This window comes from Lontra canadensis, unplaced genomic scaffold (genome assembly GCF_010015895.1).
Source record: "Lontra canadensis isolate GAN:19392208 unplaced genomic scaffold, GSC_riverotter_1.0 scaffold104, whole genome shotgun sequence".
Lineage (NCBI taxonomy): Eukaryota > Metazoa > Chordata > Mammalia > Carnivora > Mustelidae > Lontra > Lontra canadensis.
This window is the reverse complement of record NW_022631098.1, coordinates 5456082-5477804: the sequence shown is the minus strand read 5'-3', so window position 1 is coordinate 5477804 and position 21723 is coordinate 5456082. Positions and strand designations below refer to the sequence as shown.

Genomic DNA, 21723 nt, shown 5'->3' with positions numbered 1-21723 from the left:
GACTTCAGCCTCGAAGCTCCCACATCTGGTGTATTAGCTGTATTTAGGCATCTTCCCGTCATTCTGGTACCTGTTGCTTTTGTTCTGTGTTTCATCAAGCCAGACACAAAACTTAGGACTTTCACTTTATTGCCACAATATAAGCCATTACCTGTGGCATTTTTGTACCTGCGGGAACACTTCACTGAAAAGGACAGGGTTTATGATGTCTGTAATAACTCCTGAAGATACTGGGAAGAAACTGGCTATGCTGGTCTGGGGCTGTGCATGAGCCTAACCGTGAGTTCACAGATGCCCCAAACTAGGCATCTAGGAGGCTTAACTGGCCCCAGGCTGGAGTTAAGCAGAGGGAGGAAGTATAACTGAAGGAAAAGGGAACATGAGATCTTGAAGTGGTTTAAGTGACAGATGTAGGGGGATTTGGGCTGTTGGTGAAATTGGGGATGGGGTGGTTAGAAATGGGGAGATTATATGGCCTCTAGTGCCACCTGTTGCCCAACTGAATGAAGAACTGCTGACTTACCAGTTTCTGGAGAACTATACACATGGAGATTAGAAGAAATGCCTGATTTTAGTGACGTTCCACAAAACAACACCTTCCTAAGGCTTAGCTAGGGGCAGGGCAAAAGATGGCAGTCAGTGGTTGAACTGCTGCTGTGTCCTGTGGAAAACCAGTTTGGAAGAAAGCCTCTAAGCCTGACACAGCTGCTTCCCCCTCTGTGAGCCCTAGAACCCGTGCTAATAGGCAGGCTGTGACAGAAAAAACAAGGTGCTTTTTAGAGCTCATATTTTACTATCTACGATTATTTGTATTTTTTCCTCTCAAGTGTGAGGACCTCTGTCACCCACGCTATCTGGTGGTAGTAATGACAAAGCTCTACGTTTCCTTTCATGTATTCTTATTATCTAGTGGAAGATCTATCTAGTAAATATAAATTTAAAACTCTTCAAAAGGTTGTATCAACACTTGCTTAATGTTTTTAAGAAAGAGCTCTAAGAAACTATAAAACCATTATTATCTCAAGCATTCTGTTTTTGTTTTTGTTTTGTCTTTTAAAGATTTTTATTTATTTGACACAGAGAGAGAGATCACAAGCAGGCAGAGAGACAGGCAGAGAGAGAGGGGGAAGCAGGCTCCTCGCTGAGCAGAGAGCCCGACTCGGGGCTCAATCCCAGGACCCTGAGATCATGACACGAGCCGAAGGCAGAGGCTCAACCCACTGAGCCACCCAGGCGCCCCACAAGAATTCTGTTTTTAATAGAAATTTTAAAACTGGGTGTCTATGGTTTGGAAGGGAAGGTGCCATTTAAAGCAAGTTTCCAGGTGTTCCGAGTTGTTCCATCAGACTGTTACAAAGGTACCATGGAACCCATAAGGCATTCGCACAGGCACTTCTGCTCGGCCCAGTTCTTCAAAGTTCTTGGCATCCAAAACTAGGAGAAAATTGTTTTCATTCTAGAACAGAGAGACAATACTGAAAATTCTTTTGATAGTGTCTTATGCCTCTTCCTCTGTATCCTCAGCACCTAACGCTGTGACTCGACCATCCATTCATTCACTAAATGTTTTCTGAATGGCCAGACAAGCCTCAGAAGGACATTATGGCGAAGAAGTTCATACTTAGAGTGAAGAAAGTAAGTTGTTTATATTAGTTACCTTCCTAGAATCTCTTGGAGTTTAAGGATCTTCTTACCTGCCCCTTTTCAATCTCCTAAGAGACACAGAAATTTTTTCTTCCAAATTAGAAATGCTTCCATTTTGTGTTACTTTGGAGCTGTACAAAGGGTAGCATTACAAGGCAGACTGATATTTGCCCTGGTGTAATTATAGGAGTGGCAAGTACATGGTATGAGGACAAAGTCCTCCTAAGCCCATGACAGATATTAGTAATCGATCATGGCACTTAGTCATCAAACCCTTAAAAAGCCTCAGAATGCTACACCCCAGGCAGCCACTAATAACTGGTACTCAACCAGCCACAAAGCTGGTACTCAACCTACTTGCCACAAGACTGCCTTCGACAAGAAGTTAAGACATCAATGACTGAGACACCAGGGCTCACCACATAAGACTTTTGGGGCACTCAGATGAAACTGGCAGCACAGACAGTGGCATGAACATCAGACTAGACATCAGAAGACTGAGATTTAAACACAGGCTTTACCATTATGAGATCTGACACCAGCTCTCCCAACTTCTCTAAGTTACAAATTCCACATCCATAAAATGGGATCTAACAAAGCTGTTCTGATGAGTAAATAAGGTGACATGTGTGAAAGTCGTCTGTAAATGAATTCCTGTGCAAATGTATATTATGAGGATGATTCTATAAATAGAACCTTAAATAATACGGCACAGATTATAATAAAAGAGTATGTACATATGAGGAGAGGAAGAAAAGGGAAAACATGCTGCATTGGAATAAAAAACTGACAGCATCACTGAATAAAATCCTCAGAAGGCTCATTGCTACCTCTTTGACTAGTGATGGGGAAACACATCTACCTGGTTGGGGGTGATCACCACAGAGAGAATAACCCCACCATCTTCTTCACTGGTTCCTGGTGCGGGAACAAACACAGGTTCCGATGGGTAAAAGCCATCTTCTCTCCAAATCTAGAAGTCCCCCCAAAAAAGTTTTTGATAGAAAGTTAATTATGAGCAAGACGGTTTCTATGGCTTTTGTCACTTCTAGCATGAATATGGGTCAGTACAATATTCTAACAGTTAGAGAATCAGGCTCACTGAATTGGGGGGTGGAGGGTGTTTTTGCAGCTGCAGACTCCATCACCACCAAACACAATTTGTGCAATTATAATTTCCCATAGACCTGAAATATAAGTGTCCCAATAACCTGAACCCCACGATTTCTCTAAAAATAACACCAAGCAGAGACTTGTTTTTCTGGGCTTGTGATTCATTTAAGATTCCCAAGACAGGGGGTGCCTGGGTGGCTCAGTGGGTTAAAGCCTCTGCCATCTGCTCAGGTCATGATCTCAGGGTCCTGGGATTGAGCCCCGCATCGGGCTCTCTGCTCAGCAGGGAGCCTGCTTCCTCCTCTCTCTCTGCCTGCCTCTCTGCCTACTTGTGATCTGTCAAATAAATAAATAAAATCTTAAAAAAAAAAAAAAAAGATTCCCAAGACAGCATATACCCCTTGCCTAGGTGATTCCATGGTTCTCAAACTTAATAAAAGTAAATGGCTGAGCTGCCTAAATATTAAAGAATCTCAAGAGCTACTTTAACAAAACAGAAACTAATTCAAACTGCAGAACAGGTCTTTTAAAAATTCAGAAAGGAAGGGGCACCTGGGGGGCTCAATCGGTTAAGGTCATGATCTCAGGGTCCTGGGTGGGGCTCTCTGCTCAGCAGGAGTCTCCTTTTCCCTCTCCCTCTCCTTCTCCCCCTCCCCAGCCCACTCATGCTCTCTCAGTCTCTCTCAAATAAATATTTTTTTAAAAAAGAGTTCAGAAAGGGAAAAAGATTTTCATTACCGTCAGTGTCTTATTCACCACATCAAGCTTGATCAGAGAATCCCCCACTAAATGCCGAAAGCCGCAGCCATAGAAGAAACGGTACTTTTTGCCACTGAATTGGCCATAGTTGATCTGGGGAAATTCAACACCTCCTTCCTCCTCTAGATCCTCAGGATGTAGATTTTCATAAGAGCACCAAATCTAAAAGGGGTCCCAAAAAGATTTGGAGTAATTGCTTACTTTCTCACTTATTTCATGCAGGGTAGGTCAATGAAGGTGCTGAGAGTTTGTGACAGGGCTTGGGAACTCAGACTCTAAATCATGTTTTTCCCACTGTTCCTCTTCCCATCACATGTATGAATGCATAAAAGACTATCAGGTTTTGGGGCACCTGGGTGGCTCAGTCAGTTAAGCATCCGACTCTTGATTTTGTCTCAGGTCATGATCTCAGCCTGATGAGCACCACGTCAGGCTCTGCAATGAGTGTGGAGCCTGCTTAAGATTCTCCCCAAGGGGAACCTCTTACACTGTTGGTGGAATGCAAACTGGTGCAACCACTCTAAGAAACAGTATGGCAGTTCCTCAAAAAGTTAAAAATAGAGCTTATACTATAACCCAGCAACTGTACTACTAGGTATTTATCCAAAGGATACAAACATAGTATGTACCCCTTCAAAGGGGTACATGCACTGCAATGTTTATAGCAACAATGTCCACAACAGCCAAACTATGGAAAGAGCCAAGATGTCCATCAACAGGTGAATGGATAAAGAAGAATGTGGTAAATGTCTGTGTGTGTGTGTGTGTGTGTGTGTATACAATGGAATATTACTTAGCCATCAAAAGAATGAAATCCTGCCATTACAATGATGCGGATGGAACTAGAGGGTATTAGGCTAAATGAAATAAGTCAGTCAGGGAAAGACAAATACTATATGATTTCACTCATATGTGGAATTTAAGAAACAAAACAGAGAGTCATAGGGCTTAGGAAAAATAAAATAAGATGAAATCAGAGAGGTAGACCAGCTATATGAGTCTCTTAACTATAGGGAACAAACTGAGGGTTGCTGGTAGGGAGGTGAGTTGGGGGGATGGAGTAACTGGGTGATGGACATGAAGGGGGGCACATGATGTAATGAGCACTGGGTGTTATATGCAATTGATAAATCCCTTTTCTTTATCTCTGAAACTAATATAGTATATGTTAACTAAAAAAAGAAAAAAGAAAAAGATTTCTATCCCTCTGCACCCCCCATTTGCCCACATGCACTCTCTTTCTCAAAAAAAAAAAAAAAAAGATCATCAGGTTTTGTGACTAAGCTGTCAGATGCCATACAAGGGGGAAGTGGACTTTTTATTCTACTAAAGCTGAAACACTGAGAGCTACACAGTAACATGTGTATGGTAAGTGCAAATTACCTAAAAGGTGAAGATAATCAATACCAATCTCAAATACTTAGACATGCCACAACATTAGAAAACTGCACCTATCTGTTTGAAAACCTAAAAAGGAAAGGTAAACACAGTGCTCCCTCCCACTGTGACCTTACCCCGTTCTTTCCCTGCAGTTCTTGTGACCTTACCCTGCTCAGCTGAATGGTTTCAGATTTACTGGGCACCAAACATTGTGGAGAACAGCCAAGGAATAAAGTAACATGACTAAAATTCAAAGTCCATCTAATGTCTTTCAAAGCCTACCTTTCCATCAGCTTGTTTCACAGCACTAGCTGAAGAATAGGACAATGGGCTGAGGTTCTCTCCTTCAGGGTCATTCAAACTGACATGTAAGGGCAAAACAAACCTCCGAGGGAAAGATCTGCCTACTGAATTATAGACCTGTTTAGGAGAGACAAAGAAATAGATGAGAAAATGTCATTCATGGGATAACAGCATGTCCCAATAATTTATACCAGTCAACTTTCTTGGCATTCCTAAGTAATTGCATAAGTGACAAACTTTCATTTATTCATTTATTCCACAAATATCTGTTGAGTACCTACGATAGGCAAAGCACCATTTTAGACTCTGGGAATGCAACAGTGAACAAAGTCTTTGGCTTCATGGAACTCACATTCTAGTGGAGAATAGATGATAATAAGTAAAAATTAAAATACATATTATTGAATTAGTGTCAAATAAACAAATGATTACATAGCCCAAGGTCTGACAGTAATAAGTACCAGTAAGAAACATACTGCAGGGTGAGAGCCTACAGAGTAACAGAGTGCTTCCCTCTTCATGTTTAGTCATAATATATCTCTGCATGGAAAATCATCAACTTAGTAGGACTGGGTTGCTAAAATGTGGCACATTCTCAAGAAAGGTCTATTTTCACGATTGGTCCTTGGCTGACACCTGAGAACTGAGCCCTTGGAATGTTCTGTCTCCCAAGAGTGGTTTTGCATGCCTGAGGTCTTGAGTCACACTGTACTAGTTTGTCCAGACAGTTTATAATAATAGTGTGATTTATAAGGAACACTGCTGGCCTGTGGGCGTATGGAGCTTTGATAACTGAGGGTGTGTATATGGAGCTTTGATAACTGAGGGTGTGTAGGGGCTTTGTGCCCCTATGCTGATCCCCAACAAAACCCTGGACAATCAGCTTCCCTGGCACGCAACATTTCACACAGGAGAGAAATCGGGCGTGTCCTGTGAGACTCCACTGGAAAGGACTTGGAAGGGCGTACTGGGCGGTTTTCTCTAGACTTCATCCCATGCACCTTTCATTTGCTGCTTTTTCTAAGCCTGTGAACCATCCTAGTGAATCATCAAACCAAAGGTGGCTCTGAGGACCCCCAGCACAACCGTCCTGCAGAGCTCATGTTTAAATAGGAGACTCTCATAAAATAAGTGTTTGTTTTGTTTTGTTTTCTGACATTGAGAATGCTTTACACATGTTTTCCTCTCTTGAAATACTGTAAGATGAGGGCAAACTGTGCCATTTCCCCTCACACACCTGGTCCCTATCATCTCCATCTCACACAGAAGCATTCCTACCGAGTAAAGATTTAGTGTTATTTTTTTTAAGATTTTATTTATTTATTTGATAGAGATCACAAGTAGGCAGAGAAGCAGGCAGAGGAAGAGAAGGGGGAGGAAACAGGCTCCCTGCTGAGCAGAGCACCTGATGCGGGGCTCGATCCCAGGACCCTGAGATCGTGACCTGAGTTGAAGTCAGAGGCTTAGCCCACTAAGCCACCCAGGCGCCCAGATTTAGTGCTATTTTTAAGCTTCACAAAGAGTTAGAGTTTTTAAAATTAATTTTAAATTTATTTAATTTTTTTTTCTTTTGTAAAACCATAGCTGAACAAAAAGAGACTGCCAATAATGGTGAATTAGGTAATGTGGATCAACTATCCCACTGAGAATAGCTAAAGAAGCAGAACAAATGTTTAGAACAGCTGTGCAAAGGCACTGGTGAGCTAAAAAGGCAGTGAAGATTATCAGTAGGGCAGAGATTTGGAGGGAGAAGGAAAACAACAGGTAAACAAGATACTGGGGGAAATTTGTTCCCTCAGGATATCAGCTGCTTCCAGGAAAAGGCAGCTGAAAGGTTGAGAAAATGAAAGAATTTTTTAATTAAACTTTTTAATCTTCAGATCACTGCAGATTGGCATGAAATAATACAGAAAAATAAACAATTGATTTAAAAATGGGCAAGAAACTAGAAGAAACATTTCGCCAAAAATATACAAATGGCCAATAGGTACATGAAAAGATGCTAAACATCATTAGTCCTTAGAGAAATACAAATCAAAACCACAACGAGGGCACCTGGGTGGCTCAGTTGGTTAAGCAACTGCCTTCGACTCACGTCATGATCCTGGAGTCCTGGGATCGAGTCCCGCTTTGGGCTCCCTGCTCAGCGGGGAGTCTGCTTCTCCCACTGACCTTTCTCCACTCATGCTCTCTTTCTCTCTCAAATAAATAAATAAATAATCTTAAATAAATAAATAACCACGAGATACTACTTCACCCTCACTAGGGCGGCTATTGTCAAAAACAAAACAAAACAAAAACAGAATCGAAAACAAAAATGACAAGGGCTGGTAAATAAGACTGTGAAGAAACTGGACCCCTGTGCAAGGCGTAGCTGCTGTGGACAATAGTCTGCAGTTCCTCAAAACAGTTAGATATAGAATTATCATAGGATCCAGCAACTCCACTTCAGGTATACAAAAAGAATTCAAAACAGGGACTCGAATAGATATTTGTATGCCAACGTTCATAACAGCATTATTCACAATAGTCAAAAGGTAAAAAAACAACCCAAATGTCGACTAACAGATGAATAAAGAAAATGTAATACAGATATACAAGGAAATACTTAACTTTTAACAGGAATGAGATTCTGATACATATTACAACATGGATGACGCTTGAAAGGATTAGACTAAATAAAATAAGCCAACACACAAAAAATAAATCTTGTCTGATTCCATTCATATTAGGTACCCAGAGTAGGCAAATGCATAGAAACAGAAAGTAGAATAGAGGTTCCCAAAGTCTGGAGAGAGGAAGGAATAGAGACTTATTATTTAATGGGTAGAGTTTCTGTTAGAGATGATGAAAAAGTCTGGAAATGGACAGTGGGTACGGCTGCACAATACTGTTCATGTACAAATGCCATGGAACACCTAAAAATTGGTTGAAATGGTAATTTTTATGTTATGCATATTTTGTCATATAAAAAAGAAATAATGGGGTGCCTGGGTGGTTCAGTGGGTTAAAGCCTCTGCCTTCGGCTCATGATCTCAGGGTCCTGGGATCTAGCCCCGCATCGGGCTCTCTGCTCAGCGGGGAGCCTGCTTCCCCCTCTCTCTGCCTGCCTCTCTGCCTACTTGTGATCTGTCTGTCAAATAAATAAATAAATAAAATCTTAAAAAAAAAAAAAGAAAGAAGAAATAATGCAGAGGGATCACATGTATCCTTCATCCAAATTCACCAATGATAATATCTTGCATAACTACAGTACAATATCACAACTGGAAAATTTACATTGATATAATCCACCAATTTTATTCAGATTTCACCAGTTCAACACACACTCATGTGTGTGTGTGTGTGTGTGTGTATTTAGTTCCATGCAATTTTATCATGTAAATGCATGTGATCACCACCACCCTCAAGATATAAAATCACCACCAAGATCCTTCATGCTACCTATTTTTAAAGATAATTTTTAAAGATAACTCCCCTACCACTTGACCCCAGTAGGTAGAGATTTTGATACTTTTGGCGAACTAGAGGGACAAAAGGAAGAGTTCAATGACTGCCAAAAAGGAGAAGCCCTGATAAACCCCTAGTTCTTTGGGTCAGTACCCCTTAAGTCAGCACCTAAGAGTAAGAATAAACAAGGAATAGTCCATCTCTTTCAGGGACTATATCCTGCTTCACAATATTTCAATCCATGTAACTACATTGAAGACTATCTGGAACTCATCATTAACTCTAGCAATCTGCCAGAAGCAAATAAAATTTTCTCTGGAGGAACATAATACCATCCTGGATCTCAAAATATCTCTACAATTTTTCAAACACAATATTCTGTATGTAATAAAAATAAGCGAGCACATGAAAAGACAAGAGAGCATGATAAAAAAATAAAACAAAACAAGATAACAAACAACAGAAACAAAGCCACAAGGGATCCAGATAATAGAAGCTATCAGACTTTTCTGATAGTATTCTGAATATGTTGGAGGAAATCCTCTTAAACTGAGCATGTAGCAGAGAACTAGAAATTATAAAAGAGAACCAAATTAAAATTCTAGAACTGAAAAATGCAAAGTGTTTATTTAAGAACTTAGTAGCAGGGTTTAATAGCAGAAAAGACAAAGCTGAAGAAAGAATGAACTGTAAGATAGGTAAGAAAATATCCAAAACGAGATGCCTAGAGAGACACAAGGATGGTAAATACTAAACAGAACATAAGCAACAGATGGACAGAGTGAAAAGGAGTGACATATGTATACTGTAGTCCCAGGCAGAAGAGAAAGGATTTCCCAAATGTAATATCTGAAGAAATAATAGGTGACTTTTTAAAAACGAATGAGAGACATCAAACCATAGATTCAAGTATTCCTAAAAACATGCACATAAAATAAACAAAAAGAAAGCCATATTGAGAGATACCATAGGACTAACTACAGAAAATCAAAGAGAAGATTTTAAAATCAGAGGAGGAAAAATGATCAACTTCAAAGGAGCAAAGCTTAGACTGACTACTAATTTCTCAATAGAAATCAGAATACAATCAAATATCTTTAAGTGTCAAAAGAAAATAACTAACAACTTAAAATTCTTTATCCAACGAAAACATCCTTCAAGAAAGAAGGTAAAATAAAGACTTTTTTAACAGGCAAAAATATAGATTTCATCAGCAGCGTATCTGAACTAAAGGAAATACTAAAAAATATTCTTCTGTCAGGAAGAAAATGATTCCACATGGAAGCTCACAAGACAGGGAAGAATTAAGAGCAATTGAAAGGTACAGATGTGGGTAAATGGGTAGTATGGGGAACCATGATCACATAAAGCAAGACTGCCTTTGCAGGGTTTAATAGAGAGAAAAATAAAATATACAACAACAGTAGTGTATAAATTGGGAATATGGCAGAGGTACAGGGTCCAGAGTTCTTGGATTGTCTGCAATCCATCTCTTGGTTTTCTTTACTATACTTTTTATTTATTAGGTATTAAGTAAGTACTTCAAATTATTTTTAAGTGTTAAATAAGTAAACAATAAAGCTGTGTCTTCAATGCTTCAAAACCATTCTCCTTATCTGCCAAAGAAGCAAGAGAAACAGCTAATTCCAAAGCCAACCAGAACCTGACAAATCAGAGATGTTTACCTGATCAAGCCCTGCCCCAGCTTTCCTGAGATTCTGTAGTTGGTAAGCTTCCAGGCTTCTTCCATCATCTTGACAGCACAAATCAAGTACAACACAGCCCTGGTCCTCAAAGGCATTGATTTGATGAAAAGTAACAAAAGGTTTACTGTAGTACATTCCTGGAAGCAGCTGCAGGGGAAAATACAGTGAAAAAGATATATATTTTATTTTATTTTATTTTATTTTATTTTATTTTATTTTTATTTTTAGGGCACAGATCCACAAAGTTTAAATTAAAAAGTTCCCTCCTCTTTAAATGACAGGCCTAGTAAGTGTAAAAAGTAGAATTTGGAATGTAGAAAGACATTTTGATTTAAGCATCCTTGTTTAGCTGTCACGTCGCCTATTAAACAATGAACTGGGCTATCTGATGCAAACCAATCAACGGTTACAACAAACTTAAAAGTCCTGATGAAGTATGGCCCAATGTTTTGAGGGATAAATAAATCCTGGAGTCTATCTTATATGATTAAATAGAAAATACTGCTACTACTTAGCTTATGATAAACGCTTTGAAAAAATGCACTCATTACCAAAAATAGGACTGTTGTAATGAAATTAGGGTACAGTAAATTTAGGATATTATCTCTTTAAAAAGACTAAAAGAAGACAAATATAATAGAACTACTAACCAGAAGTATAGAAAGGCATTTAACCAACACGTCTTGGACTTTGGTAGGATTATCACATTTACATATCAAGAAGCCACAGAAGTAAGCAATTAAAGTAATAGTGCAAAAGTTATAGGACCTCTGCATGAACAACATTCTCCTTAGCAAATACTACGATATGGAAAAATCCATGCTAAAATGCGAAGGTTTCCTACATGCCACTTTAGTTAAGGCAGATAATTAAAAGTGTAAAACTATTTCTTACAACTTTCTAATATGCAGAACTCACTGTATTAACTAATAAGTGAGCTAGCCATACCTACTCTACGGAAGAAGGTAGTATCCTTGATTAAGAGAGTCTTGCACAAGCAATGCCCAGGGAAGGTAAAAACCACAGGAAAATGTGTCTTTATGTCCAATCATTTTCATGATGAATATACTCAAAATACTCCACCTGTCCAGTGTTCTTATCCACCACATGAAACCGTGTGTTATACTGGGGTTCCCAGCTTATTCCATCTGAAAAGGCCTTTCCCCGAATTCTAGAAGTGATCATTTTCCACAGATTCATCTTTAGAGGCTGTTCAATGAAGATTATATAGTTCCTTGTCATTCCTAAAAGGTTCCAGCAAATAATAAAATGTTATCTGGCAATTAAGGGTTCTGTGAAATGTGACAGTTACGGGGACTTATCTGAATGTCTGGACATAGTACTGCTGACCTAAGCAAAAGCCAGCCAGAAATAATCCTTCGCTATTTCCCAGCTTTGCTTTACATATTTCCTGTTCCTACATTAAAAAGGGAACTGTTTAGAACAGCTTGGGGTGAATGCCCTCAGCTTGCTTTTTATGTTTCTTTTCTTTTCAAATTATTTTGGAACAAAGTAAAGAAGCATAATATTAAAGCGTCATTTGCAATCGAGGTGTTTATTCTGTATTCCATTTGCTATTTATACTGAAGGTAAGGATTCAGGAGGAGATTGGCTATAAAAGTTTAGAATGTAGAAAATAAATATTCCAAGAAAGAGCTAAAGCAATGGAACAGAATAAAAATTTCTCCCAAGAAATATAATCAAGACTTTTTCATGGATGATTATTACCTGTGGCTTAAAGTTACCTAAATTTTGAATTCTGTCCATTTTTTACGGTCAAATGATTTTTTTAAATTAAGACTTTACCTTTTTTAGAGTAGTTTTAGTTTTGTAACAAAATTAAAGGGAAGGTACAGAGGCTTGTCATATACCCTCTGTCCCCAGACATGCAGAGCCTCCCTATTATGACACCCCCAACCAGAATGGTTGGTACATTTGCTACACCTGATGAACCCATAAGGACACATCAGAAGCACTCAAAGTCCATAGTTTACATTATGGTTCACTCTTGATGTTGTCAATTTTTAAATAATTGCTAGTACTAAAATAAATATGTCTTTTTAAGCAGTCACTTGCCCAGGATAAGAAGTATGCGACTAAACAGAATAAACTTCACTGGCATTAAAATGCAGCCTTGGTCTCATTATCAGCATACTTTGAGAAGCCGTATAGACATAGTATTTGCCCAAAACAGTTCTTCTGCTACACCGACATTAAGGCAGATGCCACTGTAATTTACCTTATCTCTGGCCTTACCAAAGCTATGGTAGTAAGAAGGTTTCATCCTCTCTGCAGAGGCAATAGAGCATATCACCTGGGCTCCGTGGATTGTTTCCCCAAGATCCACCTTCTCTGGAGGAACCCGAATAACATTATAGCAAGAACCTGGAAAACAGAGTCCTGTCTTGTTTTACACACATTCTAGAATAAAAGACAACCCTCGCGCTCATGGACTACACAAAAGCAGTTAAGAGATTTATACAACATATGCCTGATATCCATATTTCATAAAAGGTTATTTCAAACAAAGTCTTGGATTAAAAACAATACTAATTTTATGAAAGTCACATCAGGGGATGTTTTAAAGCAATACACACCAAGTAATCAACCAACAGTTTATTGCATTTTTTTTCATGATTAGTAGTGACGTTTATTGCATTTTAATGCTCTCAAAAGGTTACCCTCTCACTCCCTGAAGATGAACTCATTCTCTACAGCAAAAGATTAGGTACCAGCCAGGAATCCTCAAATTCTACTTGTCCCCTCCCCACTCCCACATCGCTACAACTACAGTCTCCATGTGCCCCCACACCCCCTTCTTCTCTCCAGTCCTCTGGATCCCTGGGATCTCTCCAAGTCCTGTCTCATGCTTTCTCATCAATGCATTCATGCAATCACCTTCATTCATGTAATCGTTCATCTTACTGCTTCATCAAGAATCAGCTCAGGCAACCACTCCTCAAGCAGCACTCCGAGTCTTCTGCACCCCAAAGGTATTTGGTGCCCCTCCTCTATGCCCTGATTATATCCTATATAGCTACAGTACTTATCTTACTGAACTATAATTTTGTGCTTGTTTATCTCCTTTCCAGTACACTGGTGAGTTCTTCAAGGGCAGAAACGGATTCCTCTTTACAACCTCAGTACCAAGCAAGGACTTAGCATTCAATAGGCACAGTACAAATAGCTATTGACAGGTTAATTAACAACATTTTTTAAAGTAATTCAATGAATAAACAAATACTGAGATCACCTCAAATTATATTTCTAGTATTAAAATTGCCAATGCTGGTCCTGAAAAACTGGATCGATAGCCTACAGAAATTTGCAATCACTGAGCTTCTTTTGGAACAAAATAACCATACAGTTCTCTACTCATTTGTTCAGCAACAACTTATTGAGTGCCAACTACATTCCAGGCATTTTTATGAGTGTCCTAAGTTTATCTTCCAGACAATTCTATACAGCAGTGTGCAAATATACAAAAGGCTCTTCTCTGATGAAGCCCAAATAAAGCATTCATAAGTAAAAATATAAAGTATGAGATGATGATAAGAACTACAAAGAAAAATGAAACAGGGAACTGGGATTAGGAGTAAGATGGAGGCCACTCTTTGCAATTTTCGATATGGTGATCTGAGAAGGCTTCACCAAGAAGGTGACATTTGAGGAAAGACCAGGAGGAGGTGAGAAAGAGAGCCTTGAGGACACCTGGAGAATCACATTCCAGGCAGAGAGAAGAGTAAATGCAAAGATTCTCAGCCAAGAGTAAGTCTGGAGTGTTCAAATAACAGTAGGGAGGCCAGTGTGGCCCTGTTATAGTAAACAAGGAGAAGAATCTAAGGAGACAAGGTGGGTGGGTTAAAAGGATAACTAGCTGATACGTTAAGCATGAGCTGACGCAGGACAGAAGCACGGAGACCCGTTAAGAAGCTATTACAACAATTCACATGAGAGAGGATGGTGGGCTCACACCAGAGTGCCAGCAGCAGAGGTCATATGAAGTGGTTGGATTTTTTATTTATTTTGAAGGCACTGCTGCAATTGCTTTTTGACTAACTAGATACAGATGTGAGAGAGACAGGTGGGAAGGATGATTCCAAAATTATCCTGAGCAACTGGAAGGATGAAAAATCAACTGAGATGGGGAATACTTTAAGCAGAAAAAAATCTAGGGAACAATTTCAGAAGTTTGGTTTTTAGATAAATTAATTTTGTAATGCCTATTAGACATCTTGTTAAAAACACCAAGTAAGCAACTGGATATAAAATACTGGAGAGGTGTGAGTTGGGGATATGGATGTGTTCTGAGCACTCATGATATATAAACAGTGATGAGTTATAAAAGTGATAAAAGACAAGCTCTACAGTTCAAGAGTATCATATTACCATCTAACTGATTACATATATTTAATTAGTACTAAAAACTAGCTGAATTGATTAATGTTCAGAGGATTTTTGTTCATTTTTAAAAGTCCTTTAAAAATATATGGAAAGGCTAAAACAATTAAAAGCTTTTTACTTCTTAACCATAGAAATCACTGGCAAGCACTTTACTATGAGAATAACTACATTTCCTCCAAATACAACTTAGGTATTGAAGTTCCCAGCAGCTACATGTACATTTGAGTTCCAGTTCAAAAACTCCTCACTGGACTAAATCATCAAGTAAAAAGGAGGAGGAGGAGAGGGAAGAGGAAAGAAAATTCAGTTTCAGTTAAGGTTAGGAGATGATAGAAGAGCTGCCCATCTCAGAAGCTGGATTAAGTGACAAGACTCAATTCACTAAATTTAACCACTCTTAGTTAATGAACTGTTCTAACCACAAGTTGTGAAGCCCTAAGCAAGGCAGACAGATACCCAGGAAACATCCTCCGCAAAGGAAAGCCCAGAAAAATTACCTCCCCAATACCGTGAGTCTAACTCTGGAAGACTCTTCAGGACTTTGTGTAATAGCAAATTGAGGCAAATTAACAAGACAGCCTCTGATGACTGGGGGCAGGGTTTCTCAAAGATCCAGGAGTCACTTACACCAAAATCACCTGAGACCTTGTTCACAGGCGCCAAGATTAGGCATAAGGGGGTGGTTAAAATGCAGATTCTTGGCCCCATTTCAGGTCTACTGAACCAAAATCTCTGAAGATAAAGCCCAGTAATCTATATTGCTAGAAGTGTTCCAGAACATTCTTAGCCACACTAAAGGCTAAGAACCGCTGGTCTCATGACTACTTATTTTAGAATATGTAATTCAGAATGGTCAGTTTTTATCATATTATGAACTAGTTACAAAGTTATCTACTTGATTAATAGAGTCAATTTATTATGAAATATATTTTTTGTCAACCATATTAACAAGTAAATAGTTTTTAAAAAGATAGGTACACCTACTCAGGAGAATTCTATGCAGCCGGTTCGGCAAAATGTTTCTTGACACAAGAAATAATTAACTATAGTATCTTAATACGTTGCTAAGGGAAGAAAAAACAGACCAAAAAAGTATAGAGACCAGACACAATTTTAAAAAGGAATCTTTTTTTAATGATCAAAATAGATGGATGGACAAAAAAGAACTGCTGAGTCAGTTTACCCATTTGCTGAAACATTTTACATAAAAGGGTGTTTGCTGTGTACTATAACAGCTTTGAAGGATAAAACCCTATCCTAGATCAGGTAAGAAAGATGAGAGAGAAACCTGAGTGACGATGTTTCAGGGTACCTTGAGCCAGTAAAAAACAAACCTGCAGTATTCATTATAACATTCATCACATGTGTAAATACGAGAGGTAGAGACCAACAACCTGCAGAAAGCCAACACTCTCTCACCAAAACTATAAATTAACCTACACAAAAGTTAAACTCTACAGAGGTTTCACAGGTTATAGATGATAGATTGACAGCTAAGACAGATAGAAGTATCTAACACCTACCCATTTCTCTTTTGTTTTTTCAAGATTTTATTTATTTATTTGAGAGAGAGAGTGAGAGAGAGCATGGGAAGGAAGAGGGTCAGAGGGAGAAGACTTCTCACTGAGCAGGGAGCTTGATGCAGGACTTGATCCTAAGACTCTGGGATCATGACCTCTGAGCCGAAGGCAGTTGCTCAGCCAACTGAGCACCCAGGCACCTGACCCATTTCTTTTCAAACAGAGAGACTCGTACTCAGGTTACAGGAACATGAATTTGCATGCTCTGAGAGTCTAATGTACTCATTAATGAGTAATTACTAAGATTGTCTATCAAAGTGACTTTGGGTGTGATTCAGGCTCAAGATTCATCTTACACACTTAGAAGCTTGCCTAAGCAAGTATCCTAAAACTTCTCAAGATTTACTGCCATTGTCTATATAACAGGGGCAATAATAGTACCTTTCTCGGAGAGTTGTTATAAGGATTAAATGACAAGATATACGGAAAAATGCTTAACACCAATGTACACTAGATATTCACACTCAATAAATGTTAGCTATCATTATTAGCTATTAGAACTTTCTGGGGCAGATTGGTAGGCAACTGGAAAATATGTGGATGAGGAGGAAAGAGATGTGATATAAACAGTTGGAAATGCAACCACACTATAACCTTAACCTACTCCATAGTGTGTTACTCTCATGATAAAAATAAATTCCTTCCCATGTAATAAACAATGTACCTTCCCCATATCTCTTTGCTGCAGCATTCTATATTTTTTTGTACTTACAATAGGATTCTTTTAAGAAATTCAAGTTTGAGAAATACATACTGGAAATCCCTACAATGCCTGTGAGATGAAAAGCACAATAGAACATATAAACGTAAGTCCTGCTGAAAAGGTCAAACAGCAAATCAGTTGCTAAGCTTATGTGCACAAGGACCACAGAACACAATAAATTATAGACTTTAAACTCAGTTATACCAGTTTGGAGATTTCTTTCTGAACCTTTCAAACTAAGTTCCTATGGGCTTACAGATTTAACCATAATGAAACCCTGGGAAGATAGTTGACTTCTAATTATTTTTAAAAAGGCCTCTGTTCCAACTTTACCATGCAGCCCATACGAGTTCCCCATATTGTATGCTGTTCCATCTGGGTCATAATGAGGATGTGCAGTTGCTCCATTCACAGCAATAAATTTGCTCCAGTCTACCTGCAAATTTAAGACCATCAAGACTTTTAAATGTTACATAAGCAGATCTCTACTTAGACCCATAGGCATTAGGAATGTGCCAAATATTTTAAAAATGGAATAGGAAAACTATAATTTAATCCCTAATATCTCACCTTTTTGATTTTGAAAAATCAAAATTATTTTTCCTATTAAAGAAACTAAGTAATAAACAAACAAAAAAACTCCACCGCCAACAACAAATGGACAAAAAAGATTATCCAATATGGATTTTTTCATCACGATCATAGGAAAGTATAAAAAATAAGAATTAGGGGCACCTGGGTGGCTCAGTGGGTTAAAGCCTCTGCTTTCAGCTCAGGTCATGATCCCAGGCTCCTGGGATCAAGCCCCGAATAGGGCTCTCCTCCTCGCTCTCCCTGCCTGCCTCTCTTGCCTACTTGTAATCTCTGCTTGTCAAATAAATAAATAAAATCTTTTTTAAAAAATTAAAAAATAAGAATTAACACAGACCTGTACCCCTGGGGCTAATAATACATTATATGATTATAAAAAATTAAAAATATATATATAAAATGAAAAAAAATTGAAGATCTCTATGAACCATGGGAAAAAAAAGAATTAAAATTAAAATTCTGGTCCAAATTTTATTTACCTCTTTTTTTTTTAAAAAATTTTATTTATTTACTTGTCAGAGAGCGAGAGAGAGAGAGCACAAGCAGGCAGAGTGGCAGGCAGAGATAGAGAGAGAAGTAGGCTTCCACTGAGCAAGGAACTTGATGCGGAACTTGATCCCAGGACCCTAGGATCATGATCTAAGCCAAAGGCAGCGGCTTAATCAACTGAGCCACCCAGGTGTCCCCAGAATTTTATTTACTTTTAATTAAAGTGTTAAGTGAATGTAGCATGGGTCTAGACAATCTCTAGTCCAATTCTACCTATACCTAGGAAAAACATGAAATGGCCAGAGTAAATATGTACTATTCTATCTCTCCTTTACCATAGCCTTCAGATATTAGGATTAAGGAAGTAGTAGTCCAGAATTGTCTCTCTTTTTAAAAGAATTTATTTATTTTTGTGGGGGGAGGCAGAGGGAGAAAAAGAGAATCCTGAAGCAGACTCCCTACTGAGCACGAAGACATACACGGGGCAGGAAGAGCCAGCCACTTAACTGCCTGAGCCACCCAGGCGCCCCTTCAATTTCTTCTTCAGATATATACTACTCTAAAAAGCATTCTGAAAGAAAAGAAATTTTAGGGTCTATTTTATTCATTTTTTTAGTCTTTATTTTACCTTTTCTGTTTTTTCCAGAGTTTCAATGTCCACTTTATTCATAAAGTTGGTCTCAGTGCTAACATAGTAGTCACCCTTGTACCGCACATAGTTGACACTGGTATTGTCAGTTATTGCTGAAACCAAACCCCAGAGTTAAACACCACAAGGCACTGTAGCACACAATCAAAGCAACAACACAGTTTAAATATCCTCTCATACAAAAAAAAAAAAATCTACTTCAATGTATGTATTTATATCGATTGAAGCAAATCATAACTAAATAATCATCATTATCACCCACAAATTCTGGGTATGGTAAAGGCTGCTTACCAGGCGGCTCAAACTTTGACATGAAACGTTCAAAAACATTCTTGCACGGATCAGGGAGAGCCAGCGTGCCAAATTCTGAGATCACAATTCGGTCATGAACACTATTGGTCTTATATGTATCACTCTGCAGGAACTTGCTTCTGTAGGTCACCATGCCCTTCTCCATCTTGAACTGGTGAAGCAAAGCCATTCCATCAAACCAGTGATTGTACCTTCAAACAGGAGCAAAAGGAGAAAAACAAATATCAGTAAGAAAAACAAATATCAGTAAGAAAAACACAGGCGCCTGGGTGGCTCAGTGGGTTAAAGCCTCTGCCTTCGGCTCAGGTCAAGATCCCAGGGTCCTGGGATCGAGCACCACATTGGGCTCTCTGCTTGGCAGGGAGCCTGCTTCCTCCTCTCTCTCTGCCTGCCTCTCTGCCTACTTGTGATCTCTGTCTGTCAAATAAATTAATAAAATCTTAAAAAAAAAAAGAAAAGAAAAACACAGGGAAAAAATGAGAGCCTTCAAATATAGAAATAAGGATTTGGAATGGGTTCCCAGCACAACGTGATTATTCAGAAAATTTGAAATTAAGGCATGATACCTTTTGTGTATATCCTGGAGTACAATGGAAAAGAGCAACCTACATGCTCCTGACCCCTACCCTGTCAAAAAATTCACACTTAGGGGGTGCCTGGGTGGCTCAGTGGGTTAAGCCTCTGCCTTTGGCTCAGATCATGATCTCAGGGTCCTGAGATTGAGCCCCACATCGGGCTCTCTGCTCAGCGGGGAGCCTGCCTCCCTCTCTCTCTGCCTGCCTCTCCGCCTATTTGTGATCTCTCTCTCTGTCAAATAAATAAATAAAATCTTTAAAAAAAAATTCACACTTAGAAGGTTAAAAAAACCTCCAAATTGGTGATACCTAAGATAATTCTGATTTTTACCCTATAGCCAAGAGAATAATGTGCAAGGATATGGAATATTTGACATTTTCTCAATTCAAATGGGTCCTAAGCTTTTAGAAATAGTTATCTTCATATCTTATATTTTCCCTTTAAAATGTTTCAATTTATCAGAATTATGCTAAAGTAATCAAGATGACTGTCCTTACGGGATAATCATTTTTGTACATATGATTACAGTAGAAATGATCTACTGAAATGCCAGAATATCAAAAAACTACAGGGAAAAGTTGGTGGCTTTGCTTTTTAAAGGGTTTCACATTATACAGTCTTTTCATTCATGTGCCTGACAGACTTCAGCACAGATAAGTAAGGCTAACAACACTGCCTTAAGGCAATGGTCCCAAAAGCAGGGAATCAGAGATATTCATATACACCCCTGTTTATGGCACCATTATTTACAATAACCAAAAAATAAGCAATCCAGTGCCCATAAAAAAGGAAGGAAATTCTGTCACGTGTTACAAGAGAAGAATTTTGAGGACAGTTTTATAAATGAAATAATCCAGTCTCTCTCTCTCTCTCTCTCTCTCTCTCTCTCTCACACACACACACACACACACACACACACACACAAAGGTATAGTTTTGGTTTTGCAGGAAGAAAACGTTCTGAAGATCTTTTTCACTATGTGAATAAACTTAACACTAATCTTTACCCCTAAAAATGGCTAAGATAGTAAATTTTATGTTATATGATTTTTAAAAAAGATTTTATTTATATATTGGGGGGGGTAGCATGAGTGGTGTGAGGAGCAGAGGGAGAGAAAGAAGCAGGCTATGCTGAACACAGAGCCCAAAGCAGGGCTCGGTACCAGGGCCCTGAGATCATGACCTGAACCAAAACCAGATGCTTAACTGACTGAAAAAAGTTATGTTTTTATAACAATAAAAAGAAAATGCAGGAAATAAAGTATATTTCAAAAAAAAAAAGACTTATTACTCAGTGATTTGAGATGCCATCTTTATTACTACCTAATTTCCATTCGTTCTTGGGTTTCTTCCATGGCTTTCTATTCTATTTCACTTATTTACTCATGCACTGAATAATGTGTTAATCATTGATGCTTTATAGTATTCTTTTTAAGATTTATGTATTTATTTGAGAGACAGAAAGAGAGAGAGCGTGAACAGGAGGGGCAGTGGGAGAGTGAGATCTCAAGCAGGCTCCGTGCTGGGCATGGAGCCCAATGCAAGGCTTGATCTCATTACCCTGAGATCATGACCTGAGCTGAAATCAAGAGTCAGATACACACCTGATTGTGCCACCCAGGCACCTTATAGTATATTTTAATGTCTGGAAGGGCTAGTCCCTTCCGGAAAAATCTTTTTTAGTGTTTTCTTGACCATTCTTGCATATTTATTTTTCCATGTAAACTTTATATTGATTTGTCTAACTTCCTGTAAAAACTTGTTAGAATTCGTATTAAGATTGTATTAAATTTTAAAATTACTTAGGAAGTACTGATTTCTTTCTGTTGTTGAATTATCCTACTCAAGAGCACAGGATGACTTTTCATTTGTTTAATCATGTCTTTCAGGAGTGTTTTAAAGTTTGCACATTTCTTGTTCAGTTCCTAAATATTTAATCTTCTTTGTTGCTACTGTAAAGGGTTTTTTCCACCATTATGTTCCCTAACTGGTTATTGTTGGTGTATATAAAGGCTATTGATTTTGGTAGGTTAATTTTACACCCTATTACCTTACCTTTTATTGT

The 21723-nt window shown here is 38.5% G+C and overlaps 1 protein-coding gene across 4 annotated transcripts in view; it reads right to left on the bottom strand.

Annotated features, from left to right (window-relative positions):
* Positions 1–1315: 1315 nt before the first annotated feature.
* The window catches only part of LOC116855584 (testis-expressed protein 12), a 105189-nt gene continuing 84781 nt past the window's right edge, over positions 1316–21723 (bottom strand). For all 4 annotated transcript variants that reach the window (XM_032838421.1, XM_032838419.1, XM_032838420.1 and 1 more), the window contains 10 exons: positions 19063–19274; positions 18751–18866; positions 17376–17478; positions 12612–12740; positions 11439–11599; positions 10335–10502; positions 5179–5316; positions 3496–3678; positions 2507–2617; positions 1316–1456 (listed from right to left, as the gene is read on the bottom strand). In XM_032838421.1, coding sequence (XP_032694312.1) covers positions 1343–1456; positions 2507–2617; positions 3496–3678; positions 5179–5316; positions 10335–10502; positions 11439–11599; positions 12612–12740; positions 17376–17478; positions 18751–18866; positions 19063–19274 — 1435 coding nt within the window. In that variant the 3' untranslated portion in view covers positions 1316–1342. The remainder of the gene's footprint in view (positions 1457–2506; positions 2618–3495; positions 3679–5178; positions 5317–10334; positions 10503–11438; positions 11600–12611; positions 12741–17375; positions 17479–18750; positions 18867–19062; positions 19275–21723) is intronic.